Raw genomic sequence first — 25,076 nt, forward strand, 5'->3', positions numbered from 1 at the left:
CAACACAAGCGGCCTTCATCAGGTGAAGGGACGAGAGTGTCTGGAGGACAGCGCTGGAGCTAGGCTCTTGTGTTGTGGCCGAAAAGGCGTGAGAATTTTATTGTGTTATTTTATTTTATCAATTTATTATTTTATTCTCATTCTACGTGACTTTACAGTGCAACAGTGTATTTTACTGCACTGCCCTCTGCTGTCCACCACAGCCCTATAGCACCTGCCATGCATGGTGGTCGCCTATCCCAGCACGATCTCGACTTAACTCTGCTTATCTTCTGAAATCGGACAAGATTAGACACATTAAGGATTATTTGATCATCATCAAAAGCAATGCAGTGAGGCGGCACTCCCAAGCTCTGCAGTCCTCTATTTACAGTCTGTAAATGTAACACATGCGAATTAATAATATAAACGCCCAACTTTATCTGTGATGAATATGATGAACGCTGCACTTCCCGTCGTTTTCATGCAGGGGCGCTGCAAACTCCGCGCCCCGTGCATGAACGACGGAGGCGCAGGGACAGATGTTCGATTACGTTGGAATCAATCTGTAGACGGCGGTCTTTTCGCACAGCCAGCTCTATGTCACCTTAACTCAATCCCGCAATCCCAAACAGGTGAAAGTCTGCATCTAACCGAACCCCCAGCAAGGGCATCTACTTAACGAGAGAAAATTCACACGAAATGTCGTTTTCAATCAAGTCTTCCAGATGTAAAATGATATGTATATATAAACAACTTTCTCTATCTATCTATGATGAACGCTTGAGAGAGAGAGAACAAGGCGATTCGGTGTTGATCCCCAGAATTGACTTGGTCCCCACCTTTTACATTTGTTTTGCGATCATGACAATTTCCTATTCTCCCCGCATACGCTATCACAATCAACAAGTCGCAGGGACAGACGTTCCATTACGTTGGTAAGCGCACAACTTCATCCATTTTTCTATGATGAATGCTAGGTTGTTGGGGGGGGGCGCCTGCGTCGCTCCCCAACAACCTAGTTATATATAATGTGATTAAGTGAATGGAACTACGTTGCGCGAGTAGGAATACGCAGTTGTTCCGCTGCCTCAGTGTAGCATTACACAAGGTGAGATGCTACTGGATGCTTATAAATGCTACACATGTGCCTCAGTCTTTGTTCAGCCAACATACACATCTCACGTGTTATCGCGGCCTGTTCTTCACCATATATTATTTATTAGAACGCGATTTTTCCATAAAGTGGTGTTCTTCAGGAACGCAACTACCGCGTTATAGGGGAACAGACTGCATTGGGATATTTTCCGCCACTTAATAAGAGTTTATACATGGGGTAGGAAACCGCAGCGCACAGAGAAAATCCACAAGTGCGAGGGGGCAACACTCTATCCCATGAGGGACAGCTTATATTCGTGTGAACTTTGCTGTATCCCCTTCTCTTGGCGAGTTAGGGTATGGGCACCTCGATACCCAAGGAGAGGTTCACAATAATTGTGCGATCCACCAACCATTGCGTCGACAGTGCTATATTACAGGCATGCTCCACCAACGTAGGACAGTTCTCGGTGAAAATTCCACTTCCCCTGTTGAGGACACCAGTCTATCCATGAGATAGCCACTGCCTAATTCCCAGCAGGTGTTATTGCCACGTGGCACTCAGTTCATCCATGCCAGAAGGACAAAACGCTACACCATAGAGCTCAATGTGTCTCCGACCATGAACACCTGACCAGTGAACTCAAACACGTACACCAGGCTCTCAAGGCGAATGGATATTCTGAATACACAATCCGCAAAGCCATCACCCCAACCGTGAGAAAGGAGCCATCTGAAGATGCAATAAAAACCATCACCTTACCTTGCATAGCAGGGATAGCCAAAAATATTTCCCAAATCTTAAACAAACACAAGATCCAGTATCCGATTTTACACTGTGTAAAATTCGTGACCTGATCCCATCTGTGAAGGACAAAATTCCTGCCATGCAATATCCCGGCGTCTACAAACTAAGCTGTATCTGCGGCAGCAGTTACATTGGGGAAACCAAACGACATGTCTCGGACCATGTTCGTGAACATAAGGCAGATCTGAAACACGGCAGGACAAATACTTCTGCCGTGGCTGATCATTACTTTAATGCGGCTGACTCACATGAAATTGATTTATCTAAGACGATGGTACTTTGCAAGCTGACTGGCTATCAACAAAGATTCGTTCATTAATCCATCCATACATACAGACACAATTAAAAACTAAGATGACCGTTTTAAACTAAGCAATTATTGGAAATATGTCATCAACCACTTTGGGTCATGAATTGATTTGTGTTTTATTGTCCACCTCCACCGTGAGCAGTGTGGAGCGAGGTGTAATGCTTTGATTGGTGTAGACCTACTGCCGTCTCGGAGCCTTCTCCTACATTAACATCAGGTGCCCCGCCCATATCTGAACCTTTATAAACAGCTCTTTGATTGGTGTAGACCGACTGCCGGTGTGGAGACCTCTCCTACATTAACATTAGCTGTCTCGCCCATCTCTAAATCTTTATTAACAGCTATTCGATTGGATAGACCTACTGGCGGTGTCGGAGACCTCTCCTATGTTAACATTAGCTGCCCAGCCCATCTCTAAACCTTTATAAATAGCTTGCCCTCAGATGCTAACCTCCCTGTTCCTGATGACGATCCCTCCCTAGCCCCGCTTACTCCCCCCCCCCCCCCCCCCGGCATTTTGCCTTGATCCTAATCCCTCAAGCAGCGCTCCACTTCCGCTACCTCACACCCCCCTCCCCTCTCTATCTCTCCCTGGCTTCTCCCCTCTCTCTTACCTCTATAGCCCCTTGTCACGGCAGCCCTTTTGCCCACTTCAGCAATTGTTTCTTGCTGTGGTTGTCCCACCTCATGACAGACACTTGTGATGCGCCCGAAACGTCGTGATTTAATTTATTTTATACCTACGTGACTTTACCGAAAGAACCAAAGAGTATTTCTGTTATAGTCTTGGTTCTTTCGTTAAAGTCACGTAGAAGGGAAACAGTAAAAAAAAACAATAAAATTCTCACGACGTTTCGATTGCAACACAAGCAATCATCATCAGTTGTAAAAAACATAGCAAGAAAATTTTCTAGTGTGAAAAATACGTAAACAACTCCTGTTCACAAGCCAACCTGTTTGTAAAAAAAAAAACAGCTTAAACAAATTTTCTTGTGTGAAAAACACAGCAAGAAAATTTTCTTGCTGTATTTTTCACACCTGATGATGATTGCTTGTGTTGCAGTCGAAACGTCGTGACAATTTTATTGTTTTATATTTTTATTATTTTATTGTTTCCCTTCTACGTGACTTTACCGAAAGAACCAAGAATATGAATCCCTGCAGTCACGAAAGCTTTAAATCAAAGCATTAATATTATTCTATATTCACTTTATTTTCATTTTTTAATTATTTCATTGTTATAATTTATTCGATCCACACGACTTTACCAAAAGAACCATATAATATAAACTAAAGTCGTTTTATTTACTTGGGAAGGTCTGCTGAGCTATATAGCTATTTATCTGCCCGGTGCACACAGCGGCTCAAACACACACATCGACCTACACACACATATGTACTTACAGACACACATCGACGCACAGATACACATGGACTTACACACACATCGACTCACACACACATGGAGTTACACACATATCGACTTACAGACACACATACATCGACCCACACACACATCAACTCACACACATACATCGAATCACACACACACAAACTCACACACACATACATGAACTTACACACAAATATTTATTGTCTACACACACACATTATTACTTTGATATTTACTAACTTAATTTTAAAATATTAGTTGTATATCTATGTGAGTTTAGAGAAAGAAGCAAGATAATAGTACTTACTTAACAGTGCCGTGGTGAGGCCTAGTCCCATGCAGAGCTCCAGGCCTCGCCTAGATTACCCAGCAGGCCGAAGGCCGAGGTGGAACCTTGGCAGGCTGGGGCTGGGCTGCTATACCCCCCCCCCCACTGCCTGCCTAGATTACCCAGCAGGCCAAAGCCGAGGTGGAACCTTGGCAGGCTGGGGCTGGGCTGCTATACCCCCCCCCCCCACTGCCTGCTCTACAGTAGCAGTACCTACAAACTGTACAGTAGTATCTACCTACTCTACAGTGGTATCTACCCACTCTATAGTCGTATATACCGACTCTATAATAGTATACAGTGAGGGAAAAAAGTATTTGATCCGCTGCTGATTTTGTACGTTAGCCCACTGACAAAGAAATTATCAGTCTATAATTTTAATGGTAGGTTTAATTGAACAGTGAGAGACAGAATAACAACAACAAAATCCCGAAAAACGCGTGTCAAAAATGTTATAAATTGATTTGCATTTACTGAGGGAAATAAGTATTTGACCCCTCTGAAACACATGACTTAGTACTTGGTGGCAAAAACCCTTGTTGGCAATCACAGAGGTCAGACGTTTCTTGTAGCTGGCCACCAGGTTTGCACACATCTCAGGAGGGATTTTGTCCCACTCCTCTTTGCAGATCTTCTCCAAGTCATTAAGGTTCCGAGGCTGACGTTTGGCAATTTGCACCTTCAGCTCCCTCCCCAGATTTCTATGGGATTAAGGTCTGGAGACTGGCCAGGCCACTCCAGGACCTTAATGTGCTTCTTCATGAGCCACTCCTTTGTTGCCTTGGCCATGTGTTTTGGGTCATTGTCATGCTGGAATACCCATCCACGACCCATTTTCAATGCCCTGGCTGAGGGAAGGAGGTTCTCACCCAAGATTTGACGGTACATGGCCCCGTCCATGGTCCCTTTGATGCGGTAAAGTTGTCCTGTCCCCTTAGCAGAAAAACATCCCCAAAGCATGTTTCCACCTCCATATTTGACGGTGGGGATGGTGTTCTTGGGGTCATAGGCAGCATTCCTCCTCTTCCAAACACGGCGAGTTGAGTTGATGCCAAAGAGCTAAATGTTGGTCTCATCTGACCACAACACTTTCACCCAGTTGTCCTCTGAATCATTCAGATGTTCATTGGCAAACTTCAGACGGGCATGTATATGTGCTTTCTTGAGCAGGGGGACCTTGTGGACGCTGCAGGATTTCAGTCCTTCACGGCGTAGTGTGTTACCAATTGTTTTCTTGGTGACTATGGTCCCAGCCTCCTTGAGATCATAGACAAGATCCTCCCGTGTAATTTTGGGCTCATTCCTCACCGTTCTCATGATCATTGCAACTCCACGAGGTGAGATCTTGCATGGAGCCCCAGGCCGAGGGAGATTGACAGTTCTTTTGCGTTTCTTCCATTTGCGAATAATCACACCAACTGCTGTCACCTTCTCACCAAGCTGCTTGGCAATGGTCTTGTAGCCCATTCCAGCCTTGTGTAGGTCTACAATCTTGTCCCGGACATCCTTGGAGAGCTCTTTGGTCTTGGCCATGGTGGAGAATTTGGAATCTGATTGATTGATTGCTTCTGTGGACAGGTGTCTTTTATACAGGTAACAAGCTGAGATTAGGAGCACTGCCTTTAAGAGTGTGCTCCTAATCTCAGCTTGGTACCTGTATAAAAGACACCTGGGAGCCAGAAATCTGATTGAGAGGGGGTCAAATACGTATTTCCCTCATTAAAATGCAAATCAATTTATAACATTTTTGACATGCGTTTTTCCCTCTCTCTGTTCAAATAAACCTATCATTAAAATTATAGACTGATCATTTCTTTGTCAGTGGGCAAATGTTCAAAATCAGCAGGGGATCAAATACTTTTTTCCCTCACTGTATATCTACTCTATAATAGTACTCACTTCACGGAGCGTAGTGGTGAGGCCTAGTCCCGTGCAGAGCTCCCAGCCTCGCCTAGATTGCGCAGCCGGCAGAGGTGGCACCCTGGTAGGCTAGGGCTGGGCCGCTACACCCGCCCACCCCCCCACCATCCTGCTGCCCGCTCTACAGTAATAGTATGTAAGCTCTATAGTAGTAATTGCACACATTGGGGTAGGGGGGGACATCACACTTTGAAAAATGTACCTCAGGTCTTATGTTTTTTTGTTGCATTTTTTACGTGAATAAGAATCCCCCCCACCGAATGCGTGTACGTCGCTAGGGGCGCACATGCGCAGATGCGTGCTTTGGCGCGCGCTCGGATGCGCAACTTAATAAATGAATAACAAAAACAGCGCTAGATCGCTAATTCAAGGACTTTAAAGGTGACACAAAATCGGAATAGCGCTGGCTCACCACTGGGCTTATGCCGTTCTACCTGGGTACTTTTTTTAAACGTAAACCCCACGGTTCGTGAGCCAAATCCCTCGCAAGTGTCGGCCACACGCAGACAGACGGACAGACAAAAATGTCTTTTATCCTCTAAATGCATGTTGATTCTAAATGTGTAAGGGAAAAGTGGAGGACTTGGAGAAAAATCTACGCGGCCACGGGGAGACACGCAAACTTCAAATATACAGCAGGCGTCAGGGTCGGGATCGAACCCATGGCCTCCTGCATAATAGTTAACCTCTCGCCACCGTGGCACCCTGTCAAAGGCAACCCTAGGCAGGAGTTGTACTTTGACATTCTGCTTGGGAGGCTTGTGGTTCAGCTGAACCACAGTATATTGCTAAAGTACCTTCGTGCACAATGCGCCGAGATACATTTCGAGTTTTAAATGCAAACGGTGAGCGAAGATATTTTTTTTCGTATTGAAATAAAATTGCCACGTTTATTTACCCATGAAAATGCAACACGAGTTGATTTGAACCCCAATTCTTACTCTTACCTGAATGAAAAATGATGGTCAGAATCAGAATCTTTGTATATCCTGGAGGAATCAGATAAGCCATGAAGCTTTTCTTCACAGATTGCCATCCAGTAAAGGGTAGGTCATAAGTGATGAGGACTTGCCATCATTTACTAACCATTACATTCGACACATCTGTACTTTGTCCATGGAGTTTAATCAGATATATTCTTGAGCCAAGTTTCTGTATTGAGATACTTTTCGGTAGAATGAGCCCACCATTCATTGATGCTTCGACCATGACCGATCTCTCACCAGTGACAGTCCTTATACGAATATTCGAAGTAACTTAAACCAACACACCGAAAGTTACATAAAATATATACCCGTTAAAGATACATATTACATATACAGTTTAGTAACACGTGACATATGAAACACAGGTGGTGGAGGTTTGAGTTCGCTGGATGTGGAAGCTGAAACGTTTATTTGTCAAATAAATCTTATATAAAAAAAAAGTCTCCGCGTGCGTGCGCTTGCGGGGAATTTGGCTCTCAAACGGTGGGTTTCACGTCCGAAAAAAATTGCCGGGTGGCACGCCCCGAGCCCCCTGCTTGGTATAGGCTATTCCGTTTTCCCAGCCGTCAACTTTAAATTAGTTTAATTAGCGATTTAGTGCCATTCTTATTTTAATTATTTACTTACTGCACGAGCTCGACCGTACCAACTAACGCCAATTGCGGGGGGGGCGGACCCTGCCAAGTGATGCGCGTTCAGTCGAGCTCACGGCCACACCACGGCACTCTGTCACGTGAGTACTTTGTGCTATAGAGTCACTAAATATACTGATATACAGTCAGCATGTTCTCCTGTAGAGTCTATAAATACTGCTATACAGTCAGCATGTACTACTGTAGAGTTCATAAATACTGCTATAGAGTCAGCCTGTACTACTGTACAGTCTATAAATACTGCTATACAGTCAGCATCTACTACTGTACCGTCGATTAATACTGCTATAGAGTCAGCATGTACTACTGTAGAGTCGATATCTACTGCTATACAGTCAGCATGTACTACTGTACAGTCCATTAATACTGCTATGGAGTCAGCATGTACTACTGTACAGTCCATAAATACTGCTATACAGTAAGCATGTACTACAGTACAGTCGATATATACTGCTATAGCGTCAGCATGTACTACTCTACTCATAGCAGGTACAACCACTGTTGCTTGCCCTGCTGTAATCATAGCTTACACCACAGTATACATGCACTGCTGCAGGGAAAGCATGTACCACCACTGTATGCACTGTTGTAATCATACCAGCTACCACAACAGTATGCATGCACTGCTGCAGAGAAAGCGGGTACCACCACAATATGCACTGCTGTAATCATACCAGGTACCAGCACATTCAGTATGCACTGCTGTTGTTATAGCCGCTACCACCACTGTCAGTATGCACTGCCTTTGTGATAGCAGGTTCCACCACAGTCACTAGGCACTGCTGTAGTGATACCACAAACCACCACAGTCGGTTTGCACTGCTGTAGTTCAAGCAGGTACCACCACAGGCCGTGTGCACTGCTGTAGTGAAAGCAGGTACCACCACAGTCGGTATGCACTGCTGTAGTCATAGTGCATACCGTCGTGGTGTGTGTGCGTAAGTCCAGTATGTGTGTGCGTAAGTGAATGTGTGTGCGTGGTGTGTGTGTGTAGAAACTACTCTTTTTTTAATTAAGTTACTTCTTTCACAGTAATAATGCCTGCGTCTAAGTCCATGTGTGTGTGGGTCGATGTGCATGTCTGCGCCCATGTGTGTGTGTGTGAGTCAATGTGTGTGTGTGTCGCTCCATGTCAGTCAGTGTAAGTACATTTCTTTCTATGTGTGTGTTTTTTGGTCCATGTGTGCGTGTGAGTCCATGTGTGTGTGTCTGTACGTACATGTGTGTGTGTATGTGCGTACGTCCATGTGTGCGCATACGTCCATGTGTGTGTCTCAGTCCATGTTTGTGTGCCTCTATGTGCGTGCGTCAGTCCATGTATTTTTGTGTGGGGGTCTATGTGTGTCAGTCGATGTGTGTATGGCAATGTGTCTATGTGTAACAGTCCATGTGTGTGTGTGCGTCAATATGTATGTGTGTGTGTAAGTTCATGTCTGTGGGTGTGAGTCTATGTATGTGTGAGTCGATGTGTGGCTGCGAGTCGATGTGTGTGCGTGGGTCCATGTGTGTGTGTAAGTCCCTGTGTGTGTGTCTGTAAGTCCATATGTGTGTGCGTAGGTCAATGTGTCTGTAAGTCTATGTATGTGTGTGTGTGTCACTCGATGTGTGTGTGTGTAAGTCAATATGTGTGTGTGCCTTGATATGTGTGTGTGTCAGTCCATGTGCATGTGTGTTCGTCGCTGTGTGTGCGTGGCTCCATGTTAGTCAGTGTTACTCCATTTCGTTGCGTGCCTGTAGGTCCATGTATGCGTGTTAGTCCATATGTGTGCTTTATTCACTTGCTCAGGGCCTATGATACCATCATTAGGCCTGGGCTCTGGGTTGCTCCTCGTACTTTTCGAGTCCCTGACCCTCTGCTCACGATCCTTAAGGACCTTCATGATGTTTAGATTTAAAGCTTTCGTGACTGCAAGGATTCATCTTCTTTGGTTCTTTTGGTAAAGTCACGTAGAATGAGAATAAAATAATAAAATAAAACAATAAAATTCTCACGACGTTTCAGCCACAACACAAGTGGCCTTCTTCAGGTGAAAGGAACAAACCTGTCGGGACGACAGAGCTACAATGAACGCTGCTAAGATTCGCAGCGTCTTTTAAGCTGGTTGAGAGAAGTGAGGCACCTTGACAAAGGGGTTTACATATCAAACAGGAGAATTTAGCAACTACGTGACCGTGAATCAGAGCCACTCCCTGTACATCTTGGGGTGCGACAGGGATGTCCACTGCCCCCCACATTCTTTTACATATATTTGGACCACGTACTTCGTTAAGCCTTCAATGCCTCTACCGGAATAATTCACATCTGGTACAGATACAATGGGAGGCTCATCGATGCCTGGGTGCGGTCAATCGATGGCTCCCTATTGGTCAACCACGTTATGTATGCCGATAATCTGGTAATTAATGCTCACTCAGAAGAGGAGTTGGATGCGCTGCTGCTCAACCTGGAGCTTGCCACTAAGAGGTGGGGCCTTACCATCAGCCCCACCAAAACTAAGCACCTGCCTGGGTATTTTGTACCATCAGACAATCCACCCCCATAACTCACAATTGGTGATGGGCCAGTTGTGGAGAGTGCAGAGTTCCCCATACCTGCCCAGTGTACTCATGACCGGCTCCGGTTTAACACCAGAGGTCTCACTCTGAATCAGTTGAGCGGATCTTTTCATCGGCTGCGTAACACTGTGTTGAAGCTACCTGGTCTCTCGCTCCGCACGAAGCTCCACGTCATCTCGCCCACGGTCATTCCCTCCCTTCTTTACACTTGCGAAACTTCGACCGCCCTAATGCTATATTTTCGCCGGTTACAAACATTTAGGCTGGCCTGCCTACGATCCATCCTGGGTTTAACCAGGCAGGATTGTGTGATGAGCTCACAAATACTTGAAAGATCTGGACAAAGTTACATTGGTGACCTCCTACGCCAGGCAAGGCTGCGTTGGCTGGGCCATGTAGCCTGCATGGCCAGGCAAGGCTGCGTTGGCTGGACCATGTAGCCTGCATGCCCAGCCACCGCATGCCTAAACGCCTTTTGTTCCGCCGGATCGAGGTCTCTAAACGGGCGTGGCACAGGCTAGAGAGGAGATGGAGTGATGTGCTACAGGACGATGTGCAGCTGAGTGGACTTGTCGATGACTGGAACCAGCGGTGTCAAGGTTGGTATCTGTGGAGGAGCCTCGTGAAGGATGCTACAGGCCAGTTGGAGGCAGTTGGCCTCCAACAACAACAGAGGGCGGAGGAGCAATGCTCACAAGAACGAGCGGTGCACCGTGTGGCAAAAGCACAGCAAGTTAGCAGGGTACAGGGCACAGGTGGTGCATCTGCCAGTCATCTCAGTCGATCTGTGCCATCTGGGTCTGCCCCATGACCTCCTGCCAGCAGGTGTTCAACACTTCACGTGGCCTCAAGGTGCACATAGCCTGCCACAAGCGTTGTGGTAACATCACTGCCACTTAGTGGCGAATGGCGGTTGTTGTTGTTCAGTCTATGTATGTATGTGTGAGTCGATATGTGTGTGTAACTCTGTGTGTTTGAGTCGATTTGTGTGTGTAACTACATGTGTCTCTCAAGTCGATGTCTGTGTGTGTGAGTCCATGTGTTTGCGTGCGTGTAAGTCAGTGGGTTTCTATGTGTATGGGTCCACGTCTGTTTGTAAGTCCATGTGTGTGTCTGCCTTTTTCGCCCGGGAAACGCCGGGTACTAACCGCTAGTGTTAAATAAAAACAAGCCAGCACTACCAGCCTTAAATCGAGATAACGTGGGCCAGGTTCAAGGGGCCGTCCATAAATAACGTCACACGATTTTGGACGATTTTTAACCCCCCCCCCCACTTCATCACACGGTATCACAAAAAGGCAGACCTCCCCTCAAATATGACGTCACAAATCTCTGCCCCCCCCCAAAAAAAATATATAAGACATGCTTGAAATCGCTTTAAACTATTTGCATTGTGGTGCGTATTTAATGTGGCACTGCACTCTGATGTTGTAGGAGAAAACCTTTATTAAAAAGTCTATTTAATTAAGTAGAACGTGTTGTCCATATTCATTTAAAGTTGCGCATTTTGATGTGACGTCACATTTCTCAACCCCCCCCCCCTCGTCACACATCGTCAGAAATGTCTGACCCCCCCCCCCCCAGGTGCGTGACGTCATTTATGGACAGCCCCCAAGTGCACGGGTTTACCAAATTCAATACAACAGATACGTAAGTAGGTTTAGAAGTGCGAGTGCACAAATGCATGTCAATTGTAATTATTACAATGGTCGGCGATATAATATTTTAGTTTTTTTTTTACTCAACAACCCAGAACACGGACATCACAGAGCGAGATATTAATCCTAAATAGAGTAGAATAAAATGTGGTCGAACCCGTAACAATAACACCCTGGAATAGGTGGCCGTCTGGAGGCACTTGGGCGCACCGCCCTAACACAGTAGGCGGCAACGATTGGGAGCAGCAGATTAATGGAGGTGGGGGGGGGTCAGCGATAGCATCTTACACTTCCTAATCATATGAAGTATTTCAAATTTGCCACGCAATTTTAGCGTACATGTGTGCGCCGTGTTGTACTGCATGCAGCTTTATTTTGTGAGCGAACTGTGTTCCGGTCGAGATTTTGGATATATTTTTACGTGGTTTTTTGTTGTTAAGTAGCCCTCGTTGCCTTACCCCAAAATCCGGTATACTTGAGTCGTAAGAATTTACGGTATTAAACCATGTTGTAAATCCATATACAATCTTGAGTTATTTAAATAATGAACACAATTTTCTGCACGAGACGCAATGCACTGTGGATGAATATGTTTTCACATTACCTGTTATAACCAAGCCGATCAGTACTTGAACCAATCAACTCTTGAATCCAGTTTTCTTGATTTAAAGGTTCATGTTTCTGATCGTGAAATAAGTTGCCTTGCGGTTTTAAGGTTTAAGTCTATTTTACTACAGAAATTCGTTCATCTTTAAAATGTTTTTTTTTTCCCATTATAAACTAAACTATATATATTTTTCATTTTACCAGGTAAAGCTATATAGCTCTCTTTTAGAAGTCACCTTGCCACAAATTATATAACTCAACGGAGTGGCTTATCACATGGAAATGTATCGCAGCCAAATACTCTTAAACGCATGTTTGCAAATGCGGAGGGAAAAACCGGAGAATCCGGAGGAAAATCCATGCAACCATGGGGAGAGTGACATGTAAATTCAAAATTTGCAGCAGGCGTCAGGGGTCTGGATCGGGATCGAACCCACTACCTCCTTCATACCAGGCGATGGCTTTAACATCTCGCCACCACGGTGGGAGGAGCCCGATACTGAGCACGAACCGTGACGTGGGATGAGGTTGGGGGGGTTAAAGAAATTCCGTGGGAATAGGTCCTAACGTGAATTCAGAGGAGGGAAGAAAGTTGGGCTCGATGCCCCACCGAGTGGGCACCAAGCGCGGGAGTAGACGGAGTGGGGGGGGGAGAGAAGGGGTGGGTGGAGAAGGGGGGGGAATAAATTATTGTTGACGTTAGGGCATCCCTTTTTGTCACTGGGAGTCATATAATGCACTGCCATCCATTCCAACAGCTGTGACCACTTGAAATCCTTCAGGGATTATCTTTACATATTTTCTCGTCTGTCCAGCTGTAACAGGCATACACTATTCTAACTATGAGAAAGTAAATCCTTTTATCATCTCTCTGCTGTGAAGAAAAGCCATTGCCTGAAGCATATTTTTTCGATTATAGGCAGGGAAAGGTGAATGAAGTAATATTTTTAGTTGTATACATATCTATGCACACTATTATTGCTCTTCGAACGTGCAAAAAAGCCAGAAAAGCATATTATATATTTATCCATGCATGTAACAAATAAATAATAATTTAAAGGTGGTGGCAATCCGGTCGGAGAGCAAATTCTAACCCATGAAGGGTTACAATTAAGCCCATCACACTGCTGTGGTTCATAAAATTGGTACCCCTTTGTGGAGTTCATCTTGCATGGATTAACAGACCCGTGTCATTGTAATATGGAAAGTGTACTACTCCCATCGGGCAACAATTAAAATGAGCATATATAGCAAAATAGATAAGTAGGAAATATGTATCTTTCATATATCTCTCTCCACATTCAGAAATTAGAGTACTCTTTATGTAACCCATCATGTGGAGAGACAGATATATGAAGGAGACTGATAGTTTGTTATTTATATTCTCTGCAACAATGCAAATCATTATTTTATGCTATGTGCAATATAATTTTGCGTTGAAGTAAGATACATGTCTTAAAGGTAGGGTCTTTGCCTTAAATACCTGCTAATGAGACACTGTTATATCAGAACTTTGTATGCATGTTGAAATTATTTTGCACCGTACATAGCCAACCGTGCTAATCGGAGGTGTGGGCAATAGACAACAAACTGAACACAATAAGTATTTCTAGATAAATAAATAAAATTGCGTCGTTAAACCCGCCACCACCCGAGAATGGCCAATTAGTAAAGTTTGTCACGTAAACAAAACATGCCAATTAATTACTAGTTCAGCACACTGGTGTGTTAGAGAGTAAAGAAAGATCCAAATAATATGTATAATTCGAGTATGACGTTTCACCGGGAATTCGTTTGCAATCTCATATGAATAGTATATAACTCTAGTAGCTTCTTAATAAATAAACTTTACATTCATCTCCCAGTTTACTATAAACCTAAAATATAAAACCAAGAATAGTTGTGAATAAAACTGAGAAAATAAAAGAGTAATGGGATACACAGCAATGCCCAACGTCAAGATTTACTGAAACTCTCGTGGCCTGTGTCGCAGTCATGGAAATGAAACCAATTGCTATGGTTCATTAAAGCAACGCGAACGACATGGAAAGCAATTTCAAACGCTCCGTTTAAACACACACAACCTCAAATATTTTACAATGGCTGAATGCCAGTTCAGTATTCTGACTGATCATGTGTTAAAAATCACCAGACAGCAACCCCAAAATTACACCTGATCCTCAATGTTAGCGAGTTTGTCGTCTCAGCTTGGTAACAAATGACTGCACAAGAACAACATTACATTTGCACTTTTTTATACCCAATTTGGCCTTTCTCAGATTTAGGAATAAATGTTTCCAATAGCTAAAGATCACTTACTCAACTGCATAGTGAAACGTCATATTCCTGAGTCTGCAATACATTAGATATTTGGTGAATGTTTGGTGACGGGTCTTTTTCAGAAGTGGAGTTTCAAACAGGAGATTGCCTTTGTCCTGTGCTTGTCGATACTATAAATGGGATATACCGTAATTGGTGAAAACTTAATGAAATAACAAAAATATGACTCTCCAACTACAGTGCTTTCCTACTGGAGATGTTAACTGCCTCGCCTGGTATGTAGGAGGTCGTGGGTTCGATCACGACCCTGACGTATGTATATTTAGAGTTTGCATGTTCTCTCCGTGGTCGCATGGATTTTTCTCCGGGTCCTCCGATTTTTCACTCCACATTTAGAAACATGTGTTTAGAGTATTTAGCTGCTGTTAATTTCCACATGATAAGCAATCTTCGCTGAGCTCTCATTTGTGACCAGGTTGCTTCCAAAATAGAGTTATATAGCTCAGTGGCCCTTACCTTGTAACAAATAAAATAGTTTATAGTTTACTCTGCAAAGATCCACCCAATGGAAAACTTTACCAGAGTATGTAGCCCACCACGACAGGGGGACGCTTTATAATTCCACGCAGTATTTCAAAGTTGGACATGTTATTAGCATATAAGGCATATAATGGCACCGGCTGAGTGCTGAATTCCCGATCGGGTGATTGACAACCTGCCGTGCTCAAAGCACAAACGTATGACGGCCCCCACTTACTCCACGTCGTTCATGGCATCTTTTTTACCGTACTTCACCAGGCTGGTCACTTTGGGTTACTTTTTATTTACCAGGTAAGGCCCCACTGAGCTATACAGCTTTTTCAGAACCTGGCCAAAAATGATAGCTCAACGAAGTAGCTTATCACGTTGCAAGTAATAACAGCAGCCAAATTCTCCAATGAAGGGGGGCGGGGAGGGCATGACTGCTTCCGATATCACTTGCCACTGATGTTAGCCGTGGCCAGGAATCGATCATCTACAGCGTGTTTATCCAATGCATAGACTTAGAGAGTTCAAACATTTTGCTTCACTTTGTTAGGCTAGAACAGTGGTTGTTCTATGATGGACTGGCTCACTAAAGCAAGGTGGAATTTCCGTGAAAGGACAAGCCCAATGGCAGGGAACCTCACACTCAGGTGACTGTCAATATATTGATCTATGACTTTTGCACAATTTCCAATGTCATAATTTTTTTTAAGAATAATTTTCTGTCATACCACACACAGGGACATTGTTCCAATTGCTTTCACACTTATTGTGCTCGATTCATTATACAAAAATTATATATAGATTCATATATTTTCTTAACCTACATAAAATTAGCAGATGTGTGTAAAATTTAGATTTTGCTAAACGGCATATACTGCATGTATTTTGACACAAACTTATAATTTAAACTATTTCACAACAGGACATATGCACTTTGCTAAAAAGTGCTGTATGTTTTGTGGTCACAAGGAAATGGCATTTACAATAAAAAAAAACTTAATGATCATCAGCCAATTTCTACTCACTGCTGGATAAAGCTTCTACCCCCAAGCTGTTGATATCTCTCACAGCGCCCTGATGCAACAATCAATGGAGCTGCCGCACAAGAGCTGAGTCCTCATGGTGCAACGAGTCCTCATGGTGCGGCAGTCTGGAACGCTCTTGCTTCTGATATTAGGAAGAGACTGCAGCTATCCACTTTTAAATCTAGATTGAAAACTCATTTCTTTAGAACTGCTTTTCGTGTTTAGTTTATTGTCCTTCCCCCCGCACCTCACAGCACGGTTGGCTACGTACGGGGTGAAAAAAGTTCAACATACATACATATGAATTCAGTTCCTGGCGGAAAGAGAGATCAGAATGTGGCATTTCATCATCTTCAATCGGCGGCGCGCATGCAGAAGCGAGACCGATTGTTGCAATGCAGGATCGTGGGAAATGGCGAAGGCTTTGGGGGGGGGGCCTTCATCCGGCAGTGGATAGATCATGGCTGGTGATGATTTCCTGTTACTAGGTTTAGCAAGACGGAATTGATTTTTTAATCAATATTTTCATGTCTGGCACTAAAGAGGGAGGCAATGCTTAGAGAACCTGATTTTGTCTTCCCATAATTATCAATACCTAAAAAGAGGTCAACTAAGAGACTGTGGGAGCCGTTTTATTGAGTACCATGAATATACAAATAAATATGCTCTTTGGTCAAGGTTGTTCATAAACAAGGCTACATGCGGTGGCTTCAGAAAGGACACCAAATGATCTGACTAAGCTAATGAATTCCTAAGCTGTACATCGTTGGTCATCCACAATAATTGAGCAGCATTTGGTTGCATTTCAATAGAGCTGCTTCCAACACTGTTCAAAAACAGGGAACTACTAAAAAATGCTATAAAATGTTGCTCAAATGTTATGTATATATTTTGTGGTTGGTTGCTGACATGGCAGACTATTCTGAGACTGGGATAATGTCTCAATCTAAATAAGAACCTTATTGAAAGAAACGGGATTGAAATAATCGGATATTTATTTTGAGAAGAAAATATCAATTTTCCATGGAGAGTCCTTCACCAACACAAATAATTATAATCAATGTCACTTACAAAGGATATGACACAAATACGTGAAAATGACACATACATAATTTTAAGAAAGGCTATGATTAAAAAATCTATTCTCCAGTGGCATGCAGGTGGAGAGGATGAAATCACACGAAGATGGAGACAGGCTTTCCACCTTTTACACTGTAGGCCAAAGGCCAGAAATGTTTTTCAGTCAGCCCAGGTCTAATATCAAAATTGTGCAGTACAATGCAATAAAGTTCAACACAATAAGAGACCAGATGCCATTACAAATCAATACCTGCCACCCAAACACAGATGCCAAATCCCAGACTGCCCAGGTCAAATTTAGGTTAAACCTGGGCAGGTGGCAACCCTAGATAGAGCCTTTGTAGGGCCCCTATCTGCAGGTAAGCAGGTGCCTGTAAGAGACACTACGACAGCTAGGTCGCTGTCTTGTCTGTACAAAGTTGGGAGTGTTAGCCTCATATCTGCATCACTGCTTTTCTCCAAGTGCTCTGATATCCTCCAATATTACAACAAAATATTCAAGTAAATAAGCAATTGACTAAAAGTCATAAGCAGAACCCTATTGAGAAAGGGCATTGTAACTGGTTTTCCTTGGTAACAAAAATATTTTTGCTATCACTCAAAAGGTAACAGAGAACAAATTAATCGCACTGAAGAATAATGAATATTTATACAATATTCACTTTAATAACAAGGGGAAAAAACAACTGCATTTCAGCAAAATGTCACAAAAGGAGTGATGAATGAATGTCAAACCTGATTATAAAATGACAACTAAGCAAACAATACAGGGGACAACCAAAGTGGAAATGGATTGGTCAAATCGACTCATTTGTAAAGAATATGGACTTAAACTACAAAAGACTGGCATCGAGATAAATGAGCATTCGAATATTTTGGATAGATATCGTACAATGACAATGCTGATATTTGTGGATATAAACCCGAGGTTTTTAGACGCTTGTGGATGACACTTGAGAAACACGGCACATTACCCGCTGCTCATCCATAATACAACGTGAGCTTTATTACATCATCGTGCTATTCAATTATATTTATTTTAAATTGGTAATTACCATCACTTTAACAAAGCATATAATTAACTTAAGTACGCAATAAAGTACAAAGATAACTTAAAATGTGTTTAATAAGCATATGTAATATTCCCTCTTCAAATGCCCAGGTGGCAAGTATATTTTGCCACAAGGGCAAGTAATAACGTAAAGAAACTATCTCTCCCAAAAACCTATTTTCATATTGCCATGAATTTTTAGCCAATATTGCCAACACAGTACATTTGAATGTCCCACAGTGCACATGTTACTCGAATTACAGCACATTTCAGTGGGTGGGCGAGTGCAGATGGTGAAAATGTATCTGTAAAAAGTGAAAACTTACTGCCAATGTCCGGTCTCAGATTGTTATCGTAGCCTTCCAGAAGCGTGTTGAGAATTTGGGTGACGTCGCTTTCGTAGACTTTGGGGGCCAGGACCCATGTCTTGTTAGCGTTCATATCCTGGAAATCATCCTCTTCAATCTTGCCAGCGCTACAACCAATTACACCAAAGGCATCATATAGCAATCTGGGTGATGCAAGCTTTTAATATCACTAAAATGACTCCACACCATTAGAATGCCCTCCCCACACAAACCAACACAAAATCAAACCATATCCCACTTCCACATGTCATGCTCTACACACAGCATCCGCTATGCATCCGCTGTACTTTTAAATATGTTCTGCTTAATGTTGCCTCTTCACCAGAGCCAGTGATTTATTAAATGACTCAAAGGATACATGGTGCCGCCCATGTGAAAATGGTTCATGGTTTGTTTCGTACTTCTGCACCCCATCCACATTCTCAATATCCGTCTGCCGCAATATTTTACACATGGCTTGCGGGGGACGTGTAATCAAACGACACACCGTCTTTATATATACACATATCGAGTGATAATTGACGTGATGTAAAACACGTAAAACAAAATGACACGGGACAATAAACAGCCACATTTGACCTAATGTTAGATGTAAAGTATCACGCAAAGGAAATTAAGTGATTAGGAGAGTCAATGACCCTGACTAAGACACCTACAGAGTGGCCAATAAAAGTTATCAAATCGTTTCTTTTTCGACATTTCAATTCCCTTTTATGGATGAACAGTGGTACTCTTGCCACCGGGTGCCAACAGTGGTTGCCCTTAGCAAAGACTTGTCCCTGCCAGAGGAATGAGGAATTACCACCACTGGCTCGGGTTTGCCATTTGAGATTTGTGGTGTCCAATGTTTGAGAATGGGCAGAAGTTTACCGTGTTATATATTTTTTGCCACTTTGTAGCTGAAATGAATTCCCACTGAAGGACGAAATGAGACAGAATGGCAAGCTAAAGATGGGAGGGACCAAAGATGGATGACATGAATGCATCTCCAAAGAGCAGACAGAGCGACAAAATCAAAATGAGTAACCGGAGTTTACAGAATTATCGGCAGTATTCAGAAAAAAAAAACCGTAATGATATACAGTATTCAGGTTCAACTCTCCATATATACTTGGAATTCTAGGCATTGTGAGGTTTGAATTAGAAACAAGGCTACACTGTGTTCAGATTCATTTCACGAAAAACTAAAACAATGAACCACACTTGCATGAAAAACATAATTTTTATGCGAAATCCCATGTTCACGTTGACGCATGGAATCTCCAGAAAAATTAAATAAATCATACGCTGCCCAGACGTTCACCATCGTTGGTTCAAGTAATCCTGACTGCTGGTGAGACGCTCAATTTTAAAACCGGTCCGCAGTTTTGCACGTGTTGAACCAAAGCTGTTGAAATTACGCACTCCAAAAAGGCAGTGAGCTGATAGGATGTGCAAAAATATTTACGGCTACTTTTTTTTACGCGGTAGGAGAGATACGAGGAGGCGAATTGTTTGCTTGTTCGCACTACAACACTGGGACTGTGCACGACCACGTCACTCTGCGCTGCAGGAGAACTGCCAGATAATACCATGAGCTCTTTTGTACATTATACTTCAATGGTTATTGGAATATTGGCGACATTTTGACGAGGACTTGGTCTGATATGCCTTGTGATCATTCCCCCTTTTTTCACCATTATATATTTATTTTCCTCATTGCATGCCTCATCCCCCAAAAATGCTTTTCTCTTCCAGCCAATTACTGTGCCTCAATTTGTTGGGGTTTTTTTCTGTCCAATTTCTACCGTTGATTTGGGTAGATTAAATTCCACCGAAATAAGACTTTCATTTAGAAAGCACAATGTACTGCTAGCCTGGCCCTTTTCTCATAATATGGCAGACACCACATAATACATACCAGAAATCCCAATGAAGGTATGCGGCCATCACATACAGTGGTATGTAAAGGCTTAAAGCACATCTGTACCACAGCAAAACTGTTGAGCAATTTTTCTCCCCCATGAAATAAATAGGTAAACCAATGAAAGCCCTATTTTTTTTATTCAAACCTTACAATGGAATGTCCACTTGAGTGATCCAATTCAAATCTAATCACGGTCATCACAGCACAATAATGCACGATTCCTTACGAGCACCAGGCTACATGTGAAGCTCTTCTCTATATATTGTCTAGACAATACAATACCGAGTCACATCTACAAAAGACAATGCACATATGCCAAAAACATATACACTTTTGTTTTTTTCAACGGGTTTTTTTGTATATAGAATTATATTTACAGTCCGTCAATCAACTGTAGGATGAAAGCCTCGCCGCACCGTGTGCCGGTTGCCCATACTTCACAGCACGCTGTCCAATGCGGGGTTGTTGGGCACCACCAGTTCTGATATCACTCACCACTGATGTTAGCCACGGCCCGAAATCGAGCTCAGGCCACCGAGTTCAAATCGCATTGTGATAACCACCGCAACCCCCCCCCCCCTACAACACCTTAGATTACACGACGCTGAAATTCCCAGATTGTTCCTGCAGAGTTGGTGACAATGATACCGCCGTTGAATGTCAATTCATGATGTCAATGTGGTACAACAATGATCAGATTTCCCTCCATACACGCGTCCTGTGAGCAGTGCCCCAGCGTGCACACACACAACATGACCACTCCAAACGCTGCCATTCATGTGTACTATGTGTATATCACACACACGCGCACCCACACACTCATGCATGCACGTACACATGCATACAGCGATGGTCTTAGTAATGACTACACCACGGATACGACTGCCGCCATTCCCACACAGTGTGTCACAGCATCTCCCGATTTCAATTCTGAATAATAATAATGACGATGATGACGATGAGCCATCGTGATGGCAGCACTAATGATGAGCGCGAGGGTTGTGGATGTAGACTGGCGATGGATGACTCGCTCCTGTGAGAGAGAGGAAAGAGGAGGGGGGTGGGTGAGGATCGTGAATGTGAATGGAATACGGCGACATGACATCCTCACCAGGCGTGCAGAGACAGCAGTATGAGAGCCAAGAGGAGAACGCGCCTCGACAGCCGGGGAGGAACCGCAGCCATTCGCGACGCCACGGTGGGGGAAACCCCGGCGACATCCACCACCTCCTCCTGTGGCATCGTCGTCGTCTTCTCCCTCTCTTTTATTATTCTCCACCCCTCCTCTTTGTCCTGCCGGGCTGGCGGGGCCAGGAGAATGGGCTGCCACTCCGTGTAGTCGGTGCGGCCCCAGAATATAAATGCAGGACACTGCTGCTGTTGAGGAGGATGATGATGTTTTTGAAGATGCTGCTGCTGCTGATGATTCTGCTGCTCCTCTCGAACAGGTCTCCGTCGATCCTGCTTCCAAATCTGCTGCAACTCTTGACGATTATATTGATGGCGTTTTTCATGATGGTGATGAAATTGGTGGTGATGGTGGTGGTCGTGATTGTGGTGGTGGTGGCCGTGATGGTCGTGAGGCTGCTGCTGGTGCTGCAGCTGCTGCTGTTGCTGATTGTGACGACGGCGGCGCTGGATCTTGGTCCATCCCGGAGGCTCCCGCATGCCGACAGACCCGGGCCGCCACCCCGACACCAGCCGAAACGCCATCATCACAATCATCACAGCCCGGCCATCACAGGCAGAGACCGCCGGCTCCAAGCCACATGCACACCCAACAGCAGCAGCAACAGCTACCAATTGTAGCCCGAGATTATTTAATTATTACTCCTACTACTATGATTCTAGAGCCCTGCTTTATATTGTATGATTGCTGACATTTAATATAACGATACACCCTATATCGCTCTATTCATGTAATGTTGTTACATGCGTACAATTTGGTGATTATTCTTATTTGTTTAAATGTTTTACGATTGCCACTCCTTTTGCGAAATTTATTGTTCAATTATTAATCACGGGTTTTCATCTACGGCACTGGGAGTACGCTGTATTCATATTTGAGATATATATTTTATTTAACACATACCATTAAAGCCTGTAGCTTCCTCCATCAATTCGACCGAATCGTGCATTCTAAGACAACCTAAACTGTTGTGTCATTTAATTACAATTGTATCATTCCAACCATTGCCCCCCCCCCCTCTTTTTTTGCCTATCTTCTGAACAAACTACCTTCTATTGTATCCTGTGGACTGACGGTTTTATCTGCGCCGCCGATACCCGGTGGGAATGGGGGGTAGGGGGTGGGGTGCTGAGAGGATGGAGCGGGGTGACAGGGCTTGCGATGAGGAGGAGGTGTTGATGGGCTGATTTTTAGGATAAAAAGAAAGGAAAATAACACCGATAATAACGAATAGAAATACAGCAACCGCAGGGAAAGCAGAGAGAGAGATGTAGCGAGAGCAAGCGCGGCTAACCTCAAAATCTGCAATAAGTGCTGGCGCGCCTACCGGCATACAAATGATCCACGCGTACCCTTTATTTGTTTAATTCCTCGCCAAAATCGCAACTCGCGTTGACGCGACGATCGAATGGTATATATATAACCAAACGGAACAAAATTGTCAAGGCGCGTTCCCTGAAGGAATAAAAACAAAAATGGAGAGAGAATTAAAAAAAATTAGCGCAATTGGAAAAAAAACAATTTGAGATTTAAAAAAAAATTAACGGTTAACAAGAGGAGACAGATAAAGAGCGGTAAGAAGAAGACGACGACGAGGACGACGACTCCCGCTGCTTGGTGTTTTTTGGCTCGCGTCGCGCGGTGGACGGAGACGGCGGCCGCATCGGCTCTCTGTGCGCTCCGGGAGGAGGAGCGGGAGGAGGAGGGGAGGTGGTGGTGGTGGAGGAGGAGGAGGAGCGGGAACGTGGAGGAGGAGACCCCACGCGGCGCGGCCGGCATCTGCTCGTGACATCACGCGTGCTGACGTCACCTCGGTTACCATCAGCACCATCACCACTACCACCACACTCACACCACTCAAACCAGTATCATCAGCACCATCACCACTACCACCACTCAAACCAGTATCATCAGCACCATCACCACTACCACCACACCACAACTAAAAACCAGTATCAGCACCATCACCACTACCACCACACTACCACCACCAATCAAACCAGTATCATCATCATCACTACCACCACACTACCACCACCACTCAAACCAGTATCATGAGCACCATCACCACTACCAACTACACTACCACCACCACTAAAGCCAGTATCATCAGCACCATTACCACTACTACAAAACTACCACCACCACTCAAATCAGTATAATCTGCATCATCACCACAACCACACTACCACCACTAAAAACAGTATCATCAGCACCATCGCCACTACCACCACACTATAACCACCACCACTCAAACCAGTATCATTATCTGCAGCAACATATGTAGCAGCTGCAACAGCACCCTTTTCGCAGGGTTCGTAAATGAAATAGATGCAGTCGCCACAGCGGTGGGGTTGCAATATGTATTGTATTCCCTGCGTCACAGATCTCCTCCCTCCACACGAAATATGAGGACTGTTCCACTTTGTGTTTGTCCTATCGATGCACACACACCCCGCCATGAGAATGTGCGATTCCCATTAGGGCTGAACGATTTGGGGAAAATATCTAATTGCGATTTTTCTGACATATTGTGATTGCGATTTGATTTGCGATAAACATTTTTTTTAAGTCAAGCTTCAGTTCAATATTCACTGTGTAATAGATTTAAAACATGTGATGGAACATTACCGCATGATACCATCAAAATATGAACTGCTCTATGTATTCTAATGCAAGTGTAGTGAGTCCAACTGAGTCGCAGACGTTGTCTTGGGAGCAACACTATTACACCAACTCAACACACATCATAACGTAACCTACACTTGGGTGTTGAACGCCCATCTAACCATGCTACGGCAGAACTAGACATGGTGCGCAATCCCAATCCGGACCACGAGCTGGGCCCCGGACCAAGTGGCTAGAGGCATCTTCAACCCGACGTGGATCTTCTTCACCAACAACCCGAAAAACCCCAAGACCCTCACGGGGTCCCTGTTAAATCGGCCTGGGCTGGGGCTGGCTCCGCCCCTCACCCTGTCCACCTTCGAGATCTCTCGAGCTCTTTCCCGAAGGCTCCTGAGAGCTCCTTTATACCACGTGACCGCCCAGCGGCCCACGTCCACCGGTGGCCCCCCTCCAATATCATCCGGTCATGTGTCGGCAGGTCAACCAGCGTATCATGCCCCAATGTAACCCTGGCTGGTTGACACTCCCTCTCGCTCCCTCACCGTGAGCCCGTACCGCACACTGTACGTGGTGCCTCCACGCTGACCAGCGCTCACTCAAGCCCTGCTAGGGCTGGTACTATGCCCAGTAACCGGGCTGCACATAATGACAACATATTATCCGCTGTGGCTTCGCAAGCCAGGCACCACACAGTGACATTCACAGTCACTACACAAGGATGAGAAC

At 44.3% G+C, this 25,076-nt stretch overlaps 1 protein-coding gene and 1 long non-coding RNA gene across 2 annotated transcripts in view; one reads left to right on the plus strand and one right to left on the minus strand.

Annotated features, from left to right (window-relative positions):
* LOC116943682 (gamma-aminobutyric acid receptor subunit gamma-2-like) overlaps positions 1-23,429 on the minus strand; it is a 143,608-nt gene extending 120,179 nt beyond the window's left edge. The window contains exons 1-2 of the mRNA XM_032956748.2: positions 21,645-23,429; positions 18,586-18,734 (exon numbers count right to left, since the gene is read on the minus strand). Coding sequence (XP_032812639.1) covers positions 18,586-18,734; positions 21,645-22,258 — 763 coding nt within the window. The 5' untranslated portion in view covers positions 22,259-23,429. The remainder of the gene's footprint in view (positions 1-18,585; positions 18,735-21,644) is intronic.
* Positions 11,456-19,316, plus strand: LOC142925093 (uncharacterized). The gene is made up of 3 exons (XR_012942197.1): positions 11,456-11,681; positions 15,654-15,750; positions 17,279-19,316. It is a non-coding gene; the product is annotated as an uncharacterized LOC142925093 (long non-coding RNA).
* Positions 23,430-25,076: the final 1,647 nt, after the last annotated feature.

Source organism: Petromyzon marinus, chromosome 18, assembly GCF_048934315.1.
Source record: "Petromyzon marinus isolate PM22_M1 ecotype Great Lakes invasive population chromosome 18, UKy_Petmar_22M1.pri1.0, whole genome shotgun sequence".
NCBI classification, from domain to species: domain Eukaryota; kingdom Metazoa; phylum Chordata; class Hyperoartia; order Petromyzontiformes; family Petromyzontidae; genus Petromyzon; species Petromyzon marinus.